This window comes from Hakea prostrata, chromosome 2 (assembly GCF_041222555.1).
Source record: "Hakea prostrata isolate BN-2017 chromosome 2, UWA_Hpros_2, whole genome shotgun sequence".
NCBI classification, from domain to species: Eukaryota; Viridiplantae; Streptophyta; class Magnoliopsida; order Proteales; family Proteaceae; genus Hakea; species Hakea prostrata.
In genome coordinates this window covers 49,137,840-49,153,002 of record NC_142601.1, presented here as the reverse complement: position 1 = coordinate 49,153,002, position 15,163 = coordinate 49,137,840, and the positions used below count along the sequence as shown (strand labels likewise).

The following is a 15,163-nucleotide window of genomic DNA, read 5'->3' as shown; positions in this document are numbered from 1 at the left end:
TTAGCATGAAATCAAATTCATCTGTTGATCTCCAAACGATTTTTATTTTAACCCAAAATGATTTTTTGTGTTGATTTTTTTAAAAACATATAAAAATAAAAAAATAAAGTTTTTTACATGGCATGTACTATTATTTGGGTGACACAGTAACCACCCATTATTACGCTGCAAATTACATGGTATTCACTTGAAAATTTATAAATTACCCACACTTAAATTTTACTATTAAATTGCAAGTAAATTACCTAAATGTCCTTACCCCCATTTTAATCATTTAAAATGAGCCTAACCAACCCTTAGGTAGGTGAAAGGACAATTCCTTCACCCATCCTCTACCTACATCTCTCTCTATCTAATCAAAACCACTTTCACTTTCCATTCTCACTCTTAATTTGGTCACCACCATTGCCATCTTTTAGCAAGTCACCACTTCTATTGCATTGCAGTGCTGTAATTTTGCTTATGCTCCTCTGCTATGATGCAAAATCCTACCTAAAATGCACAATGGAAAACCTCTTTCTTTCGTTCTCCTTGGGATAGCTTCCGAGCTCATTAACATCCTCCTTGTCGCATCTCTCTCCAAAACCCTATCTTTGTCGAGTACTCGAAAGTTGGCACTGATTCCATTCCACTCTCTGAATCGCTTTCCTCCAAATCCTCTAGCGAAATCCCCTTGACACCTCCAAAAAGGTCATTTTTTTCAAATAAACTTCTATCAAACCTGGTTAAAGACATTGTTCAAACACTTATTCGCAAGTCTTTCAAGCCATCTGTCGAGCTGGGTGCCTCGATGAAGTCCATCCTCTGTTGCATTTGATGACAGAAGATGGTGTTGTTGTTGACTATGCCACTTTCAAGATGCTGCTGGATGCGTATATACGTTATGGAAAGTTCAATTCAGCTCCTAATATAATGGACGACATGAAAGAGCGGATTTTTATTTGCGGCAGCCACGGTTGGCTGTCACCAGTGGCCAAGATTTCATCAGGTTTTACAAAGAAAATCCGACGGTGGGGATTAAAACTGAAGGGGTATGAATGTAATTTCAAATTTGTTTTTTTACTTTCAAACTTTTATGCTTTAGAAATTTACAAAATCTAACCCTAATATCCTCCTCTCCGATGATGGACTATGTTGCACCTCTCCGGTTCCGATCTGATCTCCATACGATGATGGCAAACTCTTTCATAGTTGTCTTGTTCCGATCTGATTCGATCCTAGATAGCGAACCATGCCTCTATACCTTATGGTCCTTATCTCTATTCAAAGAAATCAAATGCCATGGTGGCGTAATTGGCAATTGGACATCAGAGTTTCTGACTAGAACATCTAAGGAGGGTGAGAATCGTGTCCAATCATGCTGCCGATTCAACCCTTATTTTCTAGGATGCAGAGATTGCCGCTGCGGGTGAGAACACACACTAGCTAATGAGGTAAGACACTACAAAATTGTTTTGAATCTGATCTATCCGGCTTTGCGAGGAGATGAATCTGAGAAATAAAAGGTTTGAAGATAACCCGATTGAGTCGTTGAAGCTCGCACAATCTTTCCGGTGAGGAGAAGATGAAACACGGATTTCAAAAGTCATCAGAAACAGAGAGGTTTTCTAGGTATGAGAATTTGGGAATCGTCGGATGGAGGCAGGGATGTAATTGTGTAAATTCTAAAATTTTCAAAGCCTTAAATGTAAATATGATTTTTTATATTTATACATATTTCCTTTGCTCTTTAATTTAAAACTGTCCAATTAACTTTTGCTTACGTGGACTAATCTTAGCCATCACTGCTACTGCCACAAATTAAAATCCTAGAAGAGCTAGGAATTAGCTTGAATCCCCAAATGTATAATTCCATTATTGTTGCTCTAGTTAGGAAAAAACCATGTGGGTTTGGCTCTTTCCATGTTTTTCAACCCTTACTCTGGTTTTTCATCCTAGATCCACCATCAAGAGAGGTGATGGTTCTACAAAGAGCGAGAATGGAAAGTGAAAAACCTTTCTAGTTTTGATTAGAGAGAGAGAGAGAGAGAGAGAGATATGTAGATAAAAGAAGTCTCCCTTTAACCCACCTAAGGATTGAATAGGATCATTGATTTTAAATGACTTAAATGGGAATAAGGTTTACCAAAAAAAAAAACATAAAGGGAATAAGGCCATTTAGGTAATTTCACTTACCGTTTAACAGCAAAACTTAACTATGTAATTTGTAATTTTTCAAGTAAGCTCCCCCCCCCCCCCCTTTTTTTTTTTTTTTTTTTTTTTTTTTTTTTTTTTTTTAATTTGTCAATTATAGGTCATTTAATTGCATTAATATTATATCAAATCATTTATATTTTAATGAGACTAATTGGTTGTTTTATTTGGATATGGACATTATAGCATTCGGATATCAAATCTATAAAAAGAATGGTTAGAACCATATTGGCACATTTTTAAATCAAATCAAAGAATCACACCCAAATTAAGATGGAAGATTTGATTATGTCCAAAGCTAGAGGTTTGATCTGCCCAAATCGAAGGATTTTCGTAAAAAGTCTTAATTCAACAAGCAAATATTTCGTTCTCTCTTGCGATCGCATGTAAGGAGAGCTGAATTGGAAAGTGACTAAATTGAAACCATTGCATTGGCAAATATGAAGAAAGGAAACAACTAATTGGGAAGAATTGCATTGCCAAAGCGAACGATGGAAATAACAGATTTGGAAAGAATGCGATTGGAATCCTCTATAAGAAGGAGCATTTTCGAGGGACAAGCTACAACAAGAGGAGCCACAATTGGGAAGAACGCAATGTTTTTATTTTCATTGCTTTGTTTTTATTTTCCATGTCTAGCTAATTCTAGCTTTCGATAAGATTAATGGAAGTTTGATTTTCACCAATTGTGAGACTTGATTATCGGTTTTCTTTAATTCTCGTATTTATGCTTTTCTATTTTATTATGTTATTGTATTAATCCTTAGACAAGAGGCCTGTTGTTTTATGATTAATACAATACTCATCAATTCTTATATAAGTGACAAATAGCATTCTCGAATGGGTAATCAATGCCTGGAGAGTTTGCTATGAGAATGTATATCCTAGTTTAAATAAACAAGGCTTTTTCCGGGTTTATTGACTAGGGATTAGGTCTTTTAATTTTTAATCGATTAATAGACATAACTCAAAGGACGATCCGAAGGTTATGTTTATTAATTAGGAATAACTCAAGGACAGATCCAAAGGTTATCAATAAAGTAGGGAGATTGGTTGTTAGAGGACTGATCCTCAATGACCATAACCAATCTACCCAAATTAAAGTTTTTATTTTTTAAGTCAATGATCAATTGAGATAATCAATTCTGAAGTTGAATCTTGATCGAAAGTCTTTATTATTCTAATTTTCTTGTTAACTACTACATTCTTTAATTTTTATTTAATTTGTTGATTCAAAACTCCCATTTTTTATCAAAGAATAAATCTTCACCAATCTCTGTGGATTCGACCCTACTCATTACTAATACAAATTCAGTTGAGATAAGGATTATCTTTGGTGGATTCGACACCCGCAAATTTTGGCGCGTTGGGATTGGTTCTTTTAGATTTATTCATTTTGCTTTGTTTTATTTTTTTTATTCTTGGTTGTTTGTTTTATGCCTCGATCCATTCGTACAGGTGAACTTCAATTTGATCCTGAGATTGAGAAAACAGCCCGTAGATTGAGGAAGGAAACCAAACAACATTTTCAGGAGTATCATCTTCTTCATCTTCTAGTATTGATTTAATTGGATTATTTGGGGTTGAAGAAGAAATCATGGATGCTAATAATATTAATGAGAGGACCTTAAAAGATTTAGCCATGCCGATTTGAACCAACAACCATTATGTATTGAATATCCAAATATTGAGGTTGTTTTGAATTAAAATCTGGTTTGATTCATTTACTCCCCACTTTCGTGGTCTTGCGGTGAAGATCCTCATAAACATCTCAAGGAGTTCCATGTGGTGTGCTCCACAATGAGGCCACATGGTGTAACCGATGAACAAATCAAGTTACGAGCCTTTCCATTTTCTTTGTCCGAAAAAGCTAAAGATTGGTTATACTACTTACCTTCTCGGTTCAATAACCACCTGGATTGATATGAAAGGCGTTTCTTGAAAAGTTTTTTCTGCTCGGGGCTGCTACTATAAGGAAAGATATATGTGGGATCCGACAATATCATGGAGAAACTCTTCATGAATATTGGGAAAGATTTAAGCAATTGTGTGCTAGTTGTCCCCAACATCAAATTTCTGACCAACTTCTAATTCAATATTTTTATGAAGGGTTATCTAACATGGATAGGAATATGATTGACGCTGCTAGTGGAGGTGCGTTGTACATAAAACCCCTACTGAGGCAAGAAATTTAATTTCTAATATGGCTGCCAACACTCAACAATTTGGGACTAGACGGACGATCCACCAAGAAAAGTTAATGAGGTAAGTGTCTCTTCCATTGACCAACGTTTGGATAATCTAACTTCTCTTGTGAAAAATTGGTTGTAGGAAATATCCAACAAGTGAAGGCTTGTGGTATTTGCTTCAAAACAAATCATGCCACAGATGCATGCCCAACACTTCAAGATGAGACTCATGAACATGCCAATATTGTTGGAGGATTCCCAGGTCCATCACAAAGAAGATATGATCCATACTCAAACACATACAATTCAGATGGAAGGATCACCCAAATCTGAGTTATGGGCCTAGAGCTAACAATTTCCAACAACAATATCAGCCTAGGCAGTCCGATCAACAATATCAACAAGTTCCTAAGCAAGGTAAGTCTCTTGAACAATTAGTTGAATCTCTTGCTGTTAGTTCTCATCAATTCCAACAGATACAAGAGCAAGTATTCGAACTTGGAGAGTCAAATCAGTCAACTCGATCTTCGAGAAGTAAGCTTGAGAATCAAGGAAAATTGCCCTCACAAACAATTATCAATCCAAAGCAAAATGTGAGTGCCATGACATTGAGAAGTGGCAAAGAGTTAGAAGGACCCATAGCTTATCATTCAAATTTAAGAGAGGAGACAAAAAGAAGTAACACCTCCCGTACAACATGTAAGTCCTAAGGTAACACCCCTCCTTTTCCAACAAGACTTTCTCAATCAAAAAACTTGAAGAGGAAAAAGAAATTCTTGAGACATTTCGCAAAGTTGAGGTAAATATTCCTTTAATTGATGCTATCAAACAAATTCCTCGCTATGCGAAATTTCTAAGGAATTATGTACTAATAAGAGAAAGTTGCAAGGCAATGAGAAAATAAGTGTGGGGGAGAATGTCTCACTGTGTTACAAAAGAAATTACCTTCAAAGTGCAAAGATCCGTATGTTTGTCATTCCTTGTAAAATAGGTAATATGAAAGTTGAGAAGGCCATGTGTGATTTGGGTGCTTCTATTAATGTTATGCCTTTATCAGTTTATAAATCTTTGAATGTTGGACCTTTAAAGAATACTGGCGTAATAATTCAATTGGTCGATAGATCAAATGTTTATCCCGAAGGAGTGTTAGAAGATGTTTTAGTTCAAGTAAATGGATTAGTTTTTCCTGCAGATTTTTATGTACTTGATATGGAAGAAGACTATTCTCCTAATTCAAGTTTGATTTTATTGGGGAGACCTTTCTTGAAAACTGCTAGAACTAAAATCGATTTGCATGATGGAACATTAACAATGGAGTTTGATGGCGAGATCATTAACATTTAATATCTATGCTTCCATGAGATATCCTAATGATGTATATGCTGTTTATGCTTTTGATGCCATTGACACTCTAGCTCAAAAAATATTTAATTTTTGTGATGAAGACAAGTTAAAAATTGCACTTAGTAATGGTTTAACTCTTGAAAAGTGCAGCTTGCAAAAGAAGAGTTTGCCATAGAGGATGAATTGCAAAATACTATTTTTGAATTAGAGTCACTTAGACCTATGAGGGTTGATGTTCTTTTGCTAATCTTCCTATTTCTAACACAAAACTTTTACCCTCTATTGTGCAGGCCCCCAAGTTGGAACTCAAAACATTGCCAGATCATTTAAAATATGCATTCTTGGGTGATAATAAAAGTCTCCCCGTAATTATTTCAAGTAAACTGAATGCATTAGAAGAAGAGAGATTGCTTAGAGTGCTTCGGGAATATAAAGAGGCTATGGGATGGACCATAGCGGACATAAAAGGTTTAAGTCCCTCAACATGTATGCACAAAATCCTGCTTGAAGAGAATTGTAAACCTTCTAGGCAACCTCAACGCCGTTTGAACCCACCTATGATGGAGGTAGTGAAAAAGGAAATTTTAAAACTCCTTGATGCGGTATGATCTATCCAATCTCGGATAGCAAATGGGTAAGTCCAGTTCAGGTAGTTCCAACAGAAAACTGCATCACCGTGATTCAAAATGAAAATGGTGAGTTGGTGCCCACTCGAATCCAGAATGGATGGAGAGTTTGTATAGATTATCGTAAATTGAATGCATCAACTAGGAAGGATCATTTTCCTCTCCCATTTATTGATCGAAAGTCTTTATTATTCTAATTTTCTTGTTAACTACTGCATTCTTTAATTTTTATTTAATTTGTTGATTCAAAACTCCCCGATTTTTATCAAAGAATAAATCTTCACCAATCTCTCTGGATTCGACCCTACTCATTACTAATACAAATTCAGTTGAGATAAGGATTATCTTTGGTGGATTCAGTTCAAATGCTTGAACGGTTAGCGGGAAAATCTCATTATTGTTGTTTGGATGGCTTTTCGTGTTTTCATCAAGTGTTGCTGCACCAGAGGATCAAGAGAAAACCACATTTACATGTCCTTTTGGTACTTTTGCTTACCGACGGATGCCATTTGGACTTTGCAATGCGCTCGCTACATTCCGAGATGTATGGTTAGTATTTTTCGAGTATGTTGAAAACATCATAGAAGTGTTTATGGATGATTTTACAGTCTATGGTGATTCTTTTGATATATGTCTAACTAACCTAACAAAAGTGCTGCAGAGATGTATAGAAGCTAATCTTGTTTTGAATTATGAAAAATGTCACTTTATGGTAGATCAAGGACTTATTCTTGGACATATCGTTTCAAAAGGTATAGAGGTTGATAAGTCAAAAATTGATATTATAAAATCATTGCCTTATCCTCAGAATCGTAGCGGAGATTCGTTCTTTTTGGGGCATGCGGATTTTATCGTCGCTTTATCAAGAACTTTTCCAAAATCACACAACCTTTGTGCAAATTATTGCAAAAGATGTAGCATTTGACTTTGATAAAGCGTGCAAGGAAGCTTTTGACATTTTAAAAGACAAGTTGATTTCAGCCCCCATCATCAGATCACCGATTGGAACCACCCTTTTGAAATCATGTGTGACGCAAGTAACTATGCAATAGGAGCGTTCTTGGACAAAAATTTGGAAGAGAGTCTCACGTCATTTATTATGCTTCAAGAACTCTTGACAAGGCACAATGCAATTATTCAACAACGGAAAAAGAACTTTTAGCTATTGTATTTGCTTTAGAAAAATTCCGTTCTTATTTATTGGGTATTAAAATTGTTATTTACTCTGATCATGCAGCTCTGAAATATTTGTTTTCAAAGAAAGAAGCAAAACCGAGGCTGATCCGTTGGATACTCTTGTTACAAGAATTTGATTTGGAGATCCGTGACAAGAAAGGTGCAGAAAATTTAGTTGCCGACCACTTGAGTAGATTGATTTCAAGTGAAGACTCATCTCCACTACAAGACAATTTCCCAGATGAGCATCTCTTTTTCCTTAATGAGGTTCCTTGGTATGCAGATATAGTTAACTATTTAGTTACTAAAACTCTACCTAAGGATTTATCTAGAGCTCAAAAAGATAAAATAAAAAGTGATGCCAAATATTATGTGTGGGACGATCCTTACCTTTGAAAGCATTGTTCGAATTTAATTATTCGCAGATGTGTCCATCAACAAGAAATATCATCCATCTTACAATTCTGTCATTCATATGCTTGTGGTGGACATTTTGGTCCAAAAAGAACGGCTCGAAAAGTTCTAGAATGTGGGTTATATTGGCCAAATTTGTTTCATGATGCATATAGGTTTTGTAAATCATGTGAGCGTTGTCAAAAAGCGGGAACTTAGGACATAGAGATCAGTTACCCTTATCCCTATACTTATTTGTGAAATTTTTGATGTCTGGGGTATAGATTTCATGGGTCCTTTTCCTAATTCTTTTGATAATTTTTATATAATTCTTGCTGTGGATTATGTCTCTAAATGGGTGGAGGCTAAAGCTACCCGAACTAATGATTCTAAAGTGGTTGTAGATTTTGTCAAGTCACAGATTTTTGTCAGATTTGGCACACCCAAGGCAATGATTAGTGATAGAGGCACTCATTTCGCAATAAAGTGATTGAAGCATTGTTCCACAAGTATAATGTCACTCATCGTGTTTCCACTGCCATACCATCCACAAACAAGTGGGCAAGCTGAGGTGTCAAACCGAGAAGTCAAGTCCATTCTTGAGAAAACGGTAAATCCAAATAGAAAAGATTGGAGTTTAAGACTTAATGATGCATTGTGGGCCTATCGGACAGCCTACAAAACACCTATAGGTATGTCTCCTTACCGTTTAGTGTTTGGGAAAGCTTGTCATCTTTCTGTCGAGATGGAGCATCGGGCATTTTGGGCTGTTAAACAATGCAGTATGGAAATGGACAAAGTTGGAGAACAACGAAAGCTTCAGTTACAAGAGTTGGAAGAAATTCGCAACGAAGCCTATGAGAGTTCAAGGATTTACAAGGATAAAACAAAGGCTTTCCATGATCAGCAATTGCGAGGTAAGAATTTTACAATTGGTCAAAAAGTTTTGCTCTACCAATCTAGATTGAAATTGTTTTCATTTGTAAATGTGGTGTTAACTGAGAGGTGAGTTGATTACTGGAGCTGTAGAAATTTTGTTAAGTGTGTAAAATCTTCTTTCAAACTTGTGTTCTGTTGTGGTTGAAGAACAGTCTTGTTAGAATCTTCATTCTGGGAAGTAAGGGCAAGAAGTGGACAGCATATTACTTATCGGAGTTTTTTAATACTATAATTTCATCTTCAGCTATTTTCTTTGTGGGACTTTTGGTGTGGAGAAAGACTTGATTTAACAGCAATAGATAGTTTAATCAAGGAGGGAAAACTTGAAAGGGGGGGGTCTCCATAGGAAGTGATTCTAAATGAATGTTGAACTCTTGGGCTTCAAGTTGAATTGGAAATCGCCACAAGAAATGATGGATGAGAAAGTATCAAAAACAGGAAAATGAAGCCAATTTCACTGTCAAACTAAAAGAGAGGAATTTTCTTTTTAGCCAAAGTTGTTAAGGAAATAATGACATTATAATATACTGCAACACAGAGAACCCAATTCCACTAGCAACATAATTAACAAAAAATGCAGAGAAGATAGAAATGGAAAACAAAATGTACTGGCATTAAACAAGAAAATATAATTGAAGTTCGCAAAACAAGAAAATCAAGAACAGCACCAAGCTCAAAGAAACAAGTGAATTAGGCAAGGAGTTGGTGCTTGATGATTGCTGGGCTGGAGAGTCGGATTTGTGCAAAAACTTTCACTCGAGCAAATTTTGGAGAAGAATGTGAGGTTTAATTCTTAGCCTCCGTCTTTTGTTGCAAGTAGGTTGTCATGTAAAAGGAGGCTAAAAAAGATTATTGCTGCTAACCAATGAATCAACAAAATTATGCAACCATGTTATGTTGTTTCAAGAAGAATGAAAGACCATTGCCTTCCAGAATACTTGCAAGCTGAGAAGCAACAACAGCAAGGAGTGCCAAGTGACTCATTGATTGGGAGGATTGCATTATTGAATTACTCCTACTTCATATGGTGAATGAGGAGGAAACAGAACAGGGTCACTACAACACCTTATTGGATTTTCACCTTTTCAATTCAAGGTATGCAACAGTTAGGTTTTGGTTATGGATTGTGATACTTCAACCTTTGTATCTTACTTCAAGGTCTGTATCATGTTTAACCCTCTTTCTTTTGGGTTTCGTGCTTCTTATTTTTTCCAAGGTGCTTGATATGGCATTCTGGTATTAGTAAAGAGGCATAGTATTTTCACCCCAAAAACACAAAAACAAAAAGAAGGGTAAAGAAGCCAGTATGGTGTTTGGAATTTATCTAAACTCAATACTTTGTAATGTAAACCCGACAAGAGCTGCAGTGGCCATGTCGTTTGGATTTGAAGAGTTGGGGTTAGAAGTAATGGTGGGTAATAGAAGAACTTGTTGGTGAAGGCACAAAACTGCCAGGGGAAGGTAAAAATAGGGTTATGTCAATGGATAACGCTGGCGTAGAAGCTGCCGGCGACTCTGGGAAGTAAGAAGGCGCAGCCGAAATGGTTGAAGCTGCTATGTTTAGATGAGGATAAGAAGAGTAATAGGGGGTTCACATCCTCTACAATTCCACCCTTTGCAGTTCCTTGTAATTCCTATCTAGGATTGCGACACGTTGCAATTAATTATCCAAGAATCATAATTAGAACCCAATTAAGAATTAAATCTAATAAATTGTGTTCTACCTTAAACAATGTAATTCATCACTGAAGCAGGCATACGGAGGTTGTGACCATAAACCCGATATTCTCCCTGTTCCTACCGGGTGGCCAAGAGGGCCCACTTGGAGACTTGGGATCTCAGCGCGAAATGCGAAGGTTGCAACATCGGCCGATAGGCGAAAGAGAATCAACTAGTTTAGTTCTGATCTGAGTAGGCTCAAAATAGAGAATACCCTAACCCTGGGAACCAGGACTGTTTGCACTGGCAATTCTTAAAATTTCTCCCAATTTCATCTTTTCTCTTTTCTTGAGGATTATTTTTAGAGATTTATTAGATTTGTTTCCTAATTGGGTTTTAATTCTAACCCTTGGATAATTAACTGTCACGTGTCACAATACTATATAAGAATTACAGGGAATTGCAGAGGATGAGTATTGTAGAAGATGTGAATCTGAAGACGGAAGGTGAAGTTAACAAGGCTATGGTGAGTAGCAAGATGAACCAAAAGGTGGAAGCAATTAATGATGATTGAAATCAAAATCTCTTGCTAAAGGCTTTAAATAGAAAAATTAGAGTAAATGATTCAAATGGATCTAAGAAAAAAAAATGTCGCAGAGTTTCATAAAAGAAAGTGTATTGACTATTTTACCCTCATCTTAACTCCAAATTTTCAAGTAAACATACGAATAAATGAGAAGAATCAAAATTTTGCCCATAATCTATAAATTGACATTGCAAACAGCCCCACTATGGAGTCAGGATCATCTCTAGTCTAAATTCATAATAAACTTTTCTTGAGGCTTATTCTTAAAATCTCTCCCAATTCATAATAATCTATAAATTGACATTGCAAAAATCTAACACATATGGAGGAGTCGGGATCATCTTCCCGTCGGGAGGGCACTCTTACTCATATTTTCACTTATGGACCCCACTATGTTTTGGGTTGTAAAGCTGTGGGAAGCACAGACAGGGAGATAATCCCGACTCCATATGGAGTGGCAACCCTCTCATGATTCTCCCAGATTTACTCTTAATTAGATATTTGTTAGCCGGATTGAATAGAATTCTTACTTCTAGAGTTCCATTATAGTTAAAATTCTACCTTCGATGGTTGAATTTCTGGAGTTCCCTAGTCGATTTTGCAGTTTTGAAATTTCTGTATTTTACTAGATCCTTCTCCTCCTGCTCACCTGAATCACCTAAAAGGGTGATTATTTAACTAACACCAAAATCACATATCTTGGGATGGTTCATGAGACAAGTGTTGTATCTGCTTACCACATACATGAAATTAAGCCTTAATCATAATCGTAAAAACTAGCCCGCTTAGCCTCCTCCTGTGCCCTTGCCAAAGCCAACTTATCCTCCTTCAACTGTAACTGTACCTTGAATTTTGCCGCATCCGCCTCTACGTTTGCAGCTTCTGCTGCTGTCTCTGCGGCAGTTGCCGCTGCCGTTGCTGCTGCTGCCGCAGCCAGTGCCGCCGCTCCCACCTGAGCATCTAGCTTCCCTCGAATGTTATCTGGAAAACGAAGTGAGTTCAACTTTAACTCAACCGCCACTTCTGATGCTGTCTTCGCTGCTTGTGATGCTGTCCTCGCAGCCTCCGCTGCCTTAGCCGCCATCTTCGGAAGATCGTCAATAAGAATCTAATCTATTCTGCTCTGCTCTTCTAGCTTTCTTGCATGAAGATCGATCAAGCTGCTTCTTGTTTTTAAGTATTTAAATTAGAAGGACAAAGGTTAGGTTTGTAAACGCTTTCCCTTCTCCCGTGGGGTTCAATAATAGAGCAAAGAATAGAATTCGCAGGAAAATTCCATTTATGTAGGGTCCAGCTATCACGACTTGCCACGTGGAATTCCAATTCATAGATTCTTTTCTTTCCACTTTCTTATGTTTTCTTCTTTTTTATCTATCCTTTTGAAATTCCATGATAAGCTACAGAAAAAGCAAGAGTTCGGAAGAGAGAATTGTTGGGTTCTCAATTTCTCGTACAAAAATAAAAAATAAAAGCCAACCATGACGACTTGGCACGTGGAATTTCGATTCATCAATTGTCTTTTTCTCTCTCCCTGCATCCACTTTCTTATAATATTCTCTTCATTTTAATCAATACTTCTTTCAGTTGATCATAAATAAAAATTCATATCCTCTACCAGAAAAATAAAAATAAAAATTCATATCAGATTGAGAAGACTCTCATAACAACATGGTATCAGATTATGTAGACCCATAAATGGTAGCCAAATTTGGGTTTAAATCTTCGACAACGGCTACTACCGATTGGTGGCATGTGCATTCTAAAGATCACAACCATGGATAATTACTCTTTAGTTTCTTTTTAAACCGTGAGAAATAAACCTGGTTCTAAGTTCAAACCAGATATCCAACCAAACTAACTATCCCCTCGACTCGTCAACTCATTTTCGGAAGAAAAAAATACATAAAACCCTAAATCTAAGAAATTCCGCTCTCGGCATCTTCTTCGTCAACTCACTGAGTTTGCATTACTTCTCATTCTTTATAATTTTCATGTTTGAATGAAACTTTGCAAATAGAATTGGAACCATCAATTCATTTGTTGAAGGGACTATGTGGGAGGATTTTACTGTAGATTTGGATGTGCATTCCTTGCAGGTCAAGAAAACGTAACAAATGTTAGTATTACGGTGTTGAAGATAATGCCCCAGTTGCAAGAAAAAGAACAATCAAGAGGAAGAGGTGGTGGACAAGATTGTAGTAGGTTCTCTGGTGGAAGAGATGGTGGTGGCAAAGGAGGTCATGGTGGCAGCAACTGGGGATGAAGGAATTGAGAAACATTTAGAAACTAACAAATACAAATTTTCCTTTAGCACCAAAGAGTACTTATTCCTAATAATTTTCATGTTGGAATGGAAGTTTACAATCAGAGTTGGAACCATCGATTATTTGTTTCAATGCAGCAATGGGAACATTGAATTATATAATGATCAAACTAAGACAAATAATTATAATTCATGTTTCAGTACATTTCAAATAAACCAAGAGAAGGTACCCACCCAAAATAGGGAAGAAAATTATCTGAATCATGGAAAAACCCTAACTGAATGTAATGCAAACTCAAAGTGAGTCGATGAAGAAGATGCAGAGAGTGGGATAGGTCTTTTTCTTTCTTTCGTTCCCTTTTTTTTCTTTCCCCTCCCTCTCTATCCGGAATGCGTTGATGAGTCGAGGGGATAGTTGGTTTGGTTGGATAACTCGGTTTCAACTTAGAACAAAGTTCATTTATGTGGTTCAAAGAGACACTAAAGAGTAATAATCCAACAACTGTTATATTTTGCTAGGATTCAAACCCGTCAAATTTTGCTTTCAATTTCACTTTTATATTCGTTTAAGGGTGTCTGAAAAAGGTAATTTCGTACAAGAAAATATTTGTATACGTCTAATAAGCAATTGGATTCAGATTGACACAGTTGCGTATAAGATTGGATAATATCCAGATAGAAATTTATCCGATTAGAGTAAAATATATATATTTTTTTGTTTTAAAAAAAACATAGTATGTTTAACTTTAAAAATGATATCTCCTCAAGTGACATTTTAACACTCACTAAAGTTTCAACTGGTTAATCCTAATTAATAGGTTATAACTCACCCTAAACCCTATCAATTATCTATAGCCAATTGGTCAAATTATGGGAAACTTGTTAGATTAAACATTAATTTTCTCTAAAAGGTTGATAATCGGATTCGAAAACCAATAATCGGAAACTAGAAATCAAACATCGAAAATCAAGTCAGCAATCAAGAATCGGATTGTTTATCAAATCAGCTAATTATCAAATATCAGATAAAGTTTAAGGATCGGATTTGAATTTAGATACCTTTCGTAGATAGCAGTTGTGTATATTGGATTCAAATACATATAGTGATATATTTGAACCAAATCCAATCTGTTTAGTAGTGTAATATTATCAAATCATGATCATCATATCATTATCAAAACAACACGTCATATCTACAAAGTGATCATTCCAATCCCATGAGAAACATACTCCTCTCTCTAATGCTTGTGTATATTTAACTCGTATTTACTTGAAGGTCATGAATTTTTATGTCATACATATTTTGATGCATCATGATCCCACCAGAGTTGAGTTGTGAATATAGAAGTATAACTTTTTTGATTAACCTTTGCCTAAAAAGTTATTTAATCAAAATAAAAATATAAAGGTAGTTCAAAATTTAAAAGTAGCTAAATGTGGTGGACCCATTACTTGTCTCCTTTTTAGGATTATTCCTTTAACAACATTCTTAGACGATAAATGGTTTCTTTCAAGATACCTTGTCTAGTTACTTTTTAATTAAGTCTCTAATTAATTCCTCTTCTTGTTTTGTTTTTGGGATTCTTGGTCTAGTAACATTTCTAGATGATAAGTGATTTCCTTTTAAGTTACCTCTTGGTTAAGTCTCTAATTGATACACATGCACTGAAAGTCATCAGATTTTATATGGCATAGATAAACTTCAACATTAAAAAAAAAAAAAAAAAAAAAAAAAAAAAAAAAAAAAAAAAAAGGGAGGGGGGAGGAGAAGAGGAAAAAAAACCCCCAAAACAAC

At 35.9% G+C, this 15,163-nt stretch overlaps 2 protein-coding genes across 2 annotated transcripts; one reads left to right on the top strand and one right to left on the bottom strand.

The window, feature by feature from the left end:
- Nucleotides 1-8,435: 8,435 nt before the first annotated feature.
- LOC149024630 (uncharacterized) lies at nucleotides 8,436-8,930 on the top strand. Its single transcript, XM_089143507.1, has one exon. It carries the CDS (start codon nucleotides 8,436-8,438, stop codon nucleotides 8,928-8,930), a length of 495 nt encoding a protein of 164 aa, XP_088999633.1.
- A 1,691-nt stretch (nucleotides 8,931-10,621) lies between these two features.
- LOC149024629 (uncharacterized) lies at nucleotides 10,622-12,325 on the bottom strand. The gene is made up of 2 exons (XM_089142973.1): nucleotides 11,843-12,325; nucleotides 10,622-11,754 (listed from the first exon to the last, which is right to left on the bottom strand). Exon 1 carries the CDS (start codon nucleotides 12,187-12,189, stop codon nucleotides 11,863-11,865), a length of 327 nt encoding a protein of 108 aa, XP_088999099.1. The 5' UTR covers nucleotides 12,190-12,325; the 3' UTR covers nucleotides 10,622-11,754; nucleotides 11,843-11,862.
- Nucleotides 12,326-15,163: the final 2,838 nt, after the last annotated feature.

Coding starts and splice junctions, on each gene's coding strand:
- LOC149024630 (XM_089143507.1), top strand. CDS start 8,436: ATGTCACTCATCGTGTTTCCACTGCCATACCATCCACAAACAAGTGGG.
- LOC149024629 (XM_089142973.1), bottom strand. CDS start 12,189: ATGGCGGCTAAGGCAGCGGAGGCTGCGAGGACAGCATCACAAGCAGCG.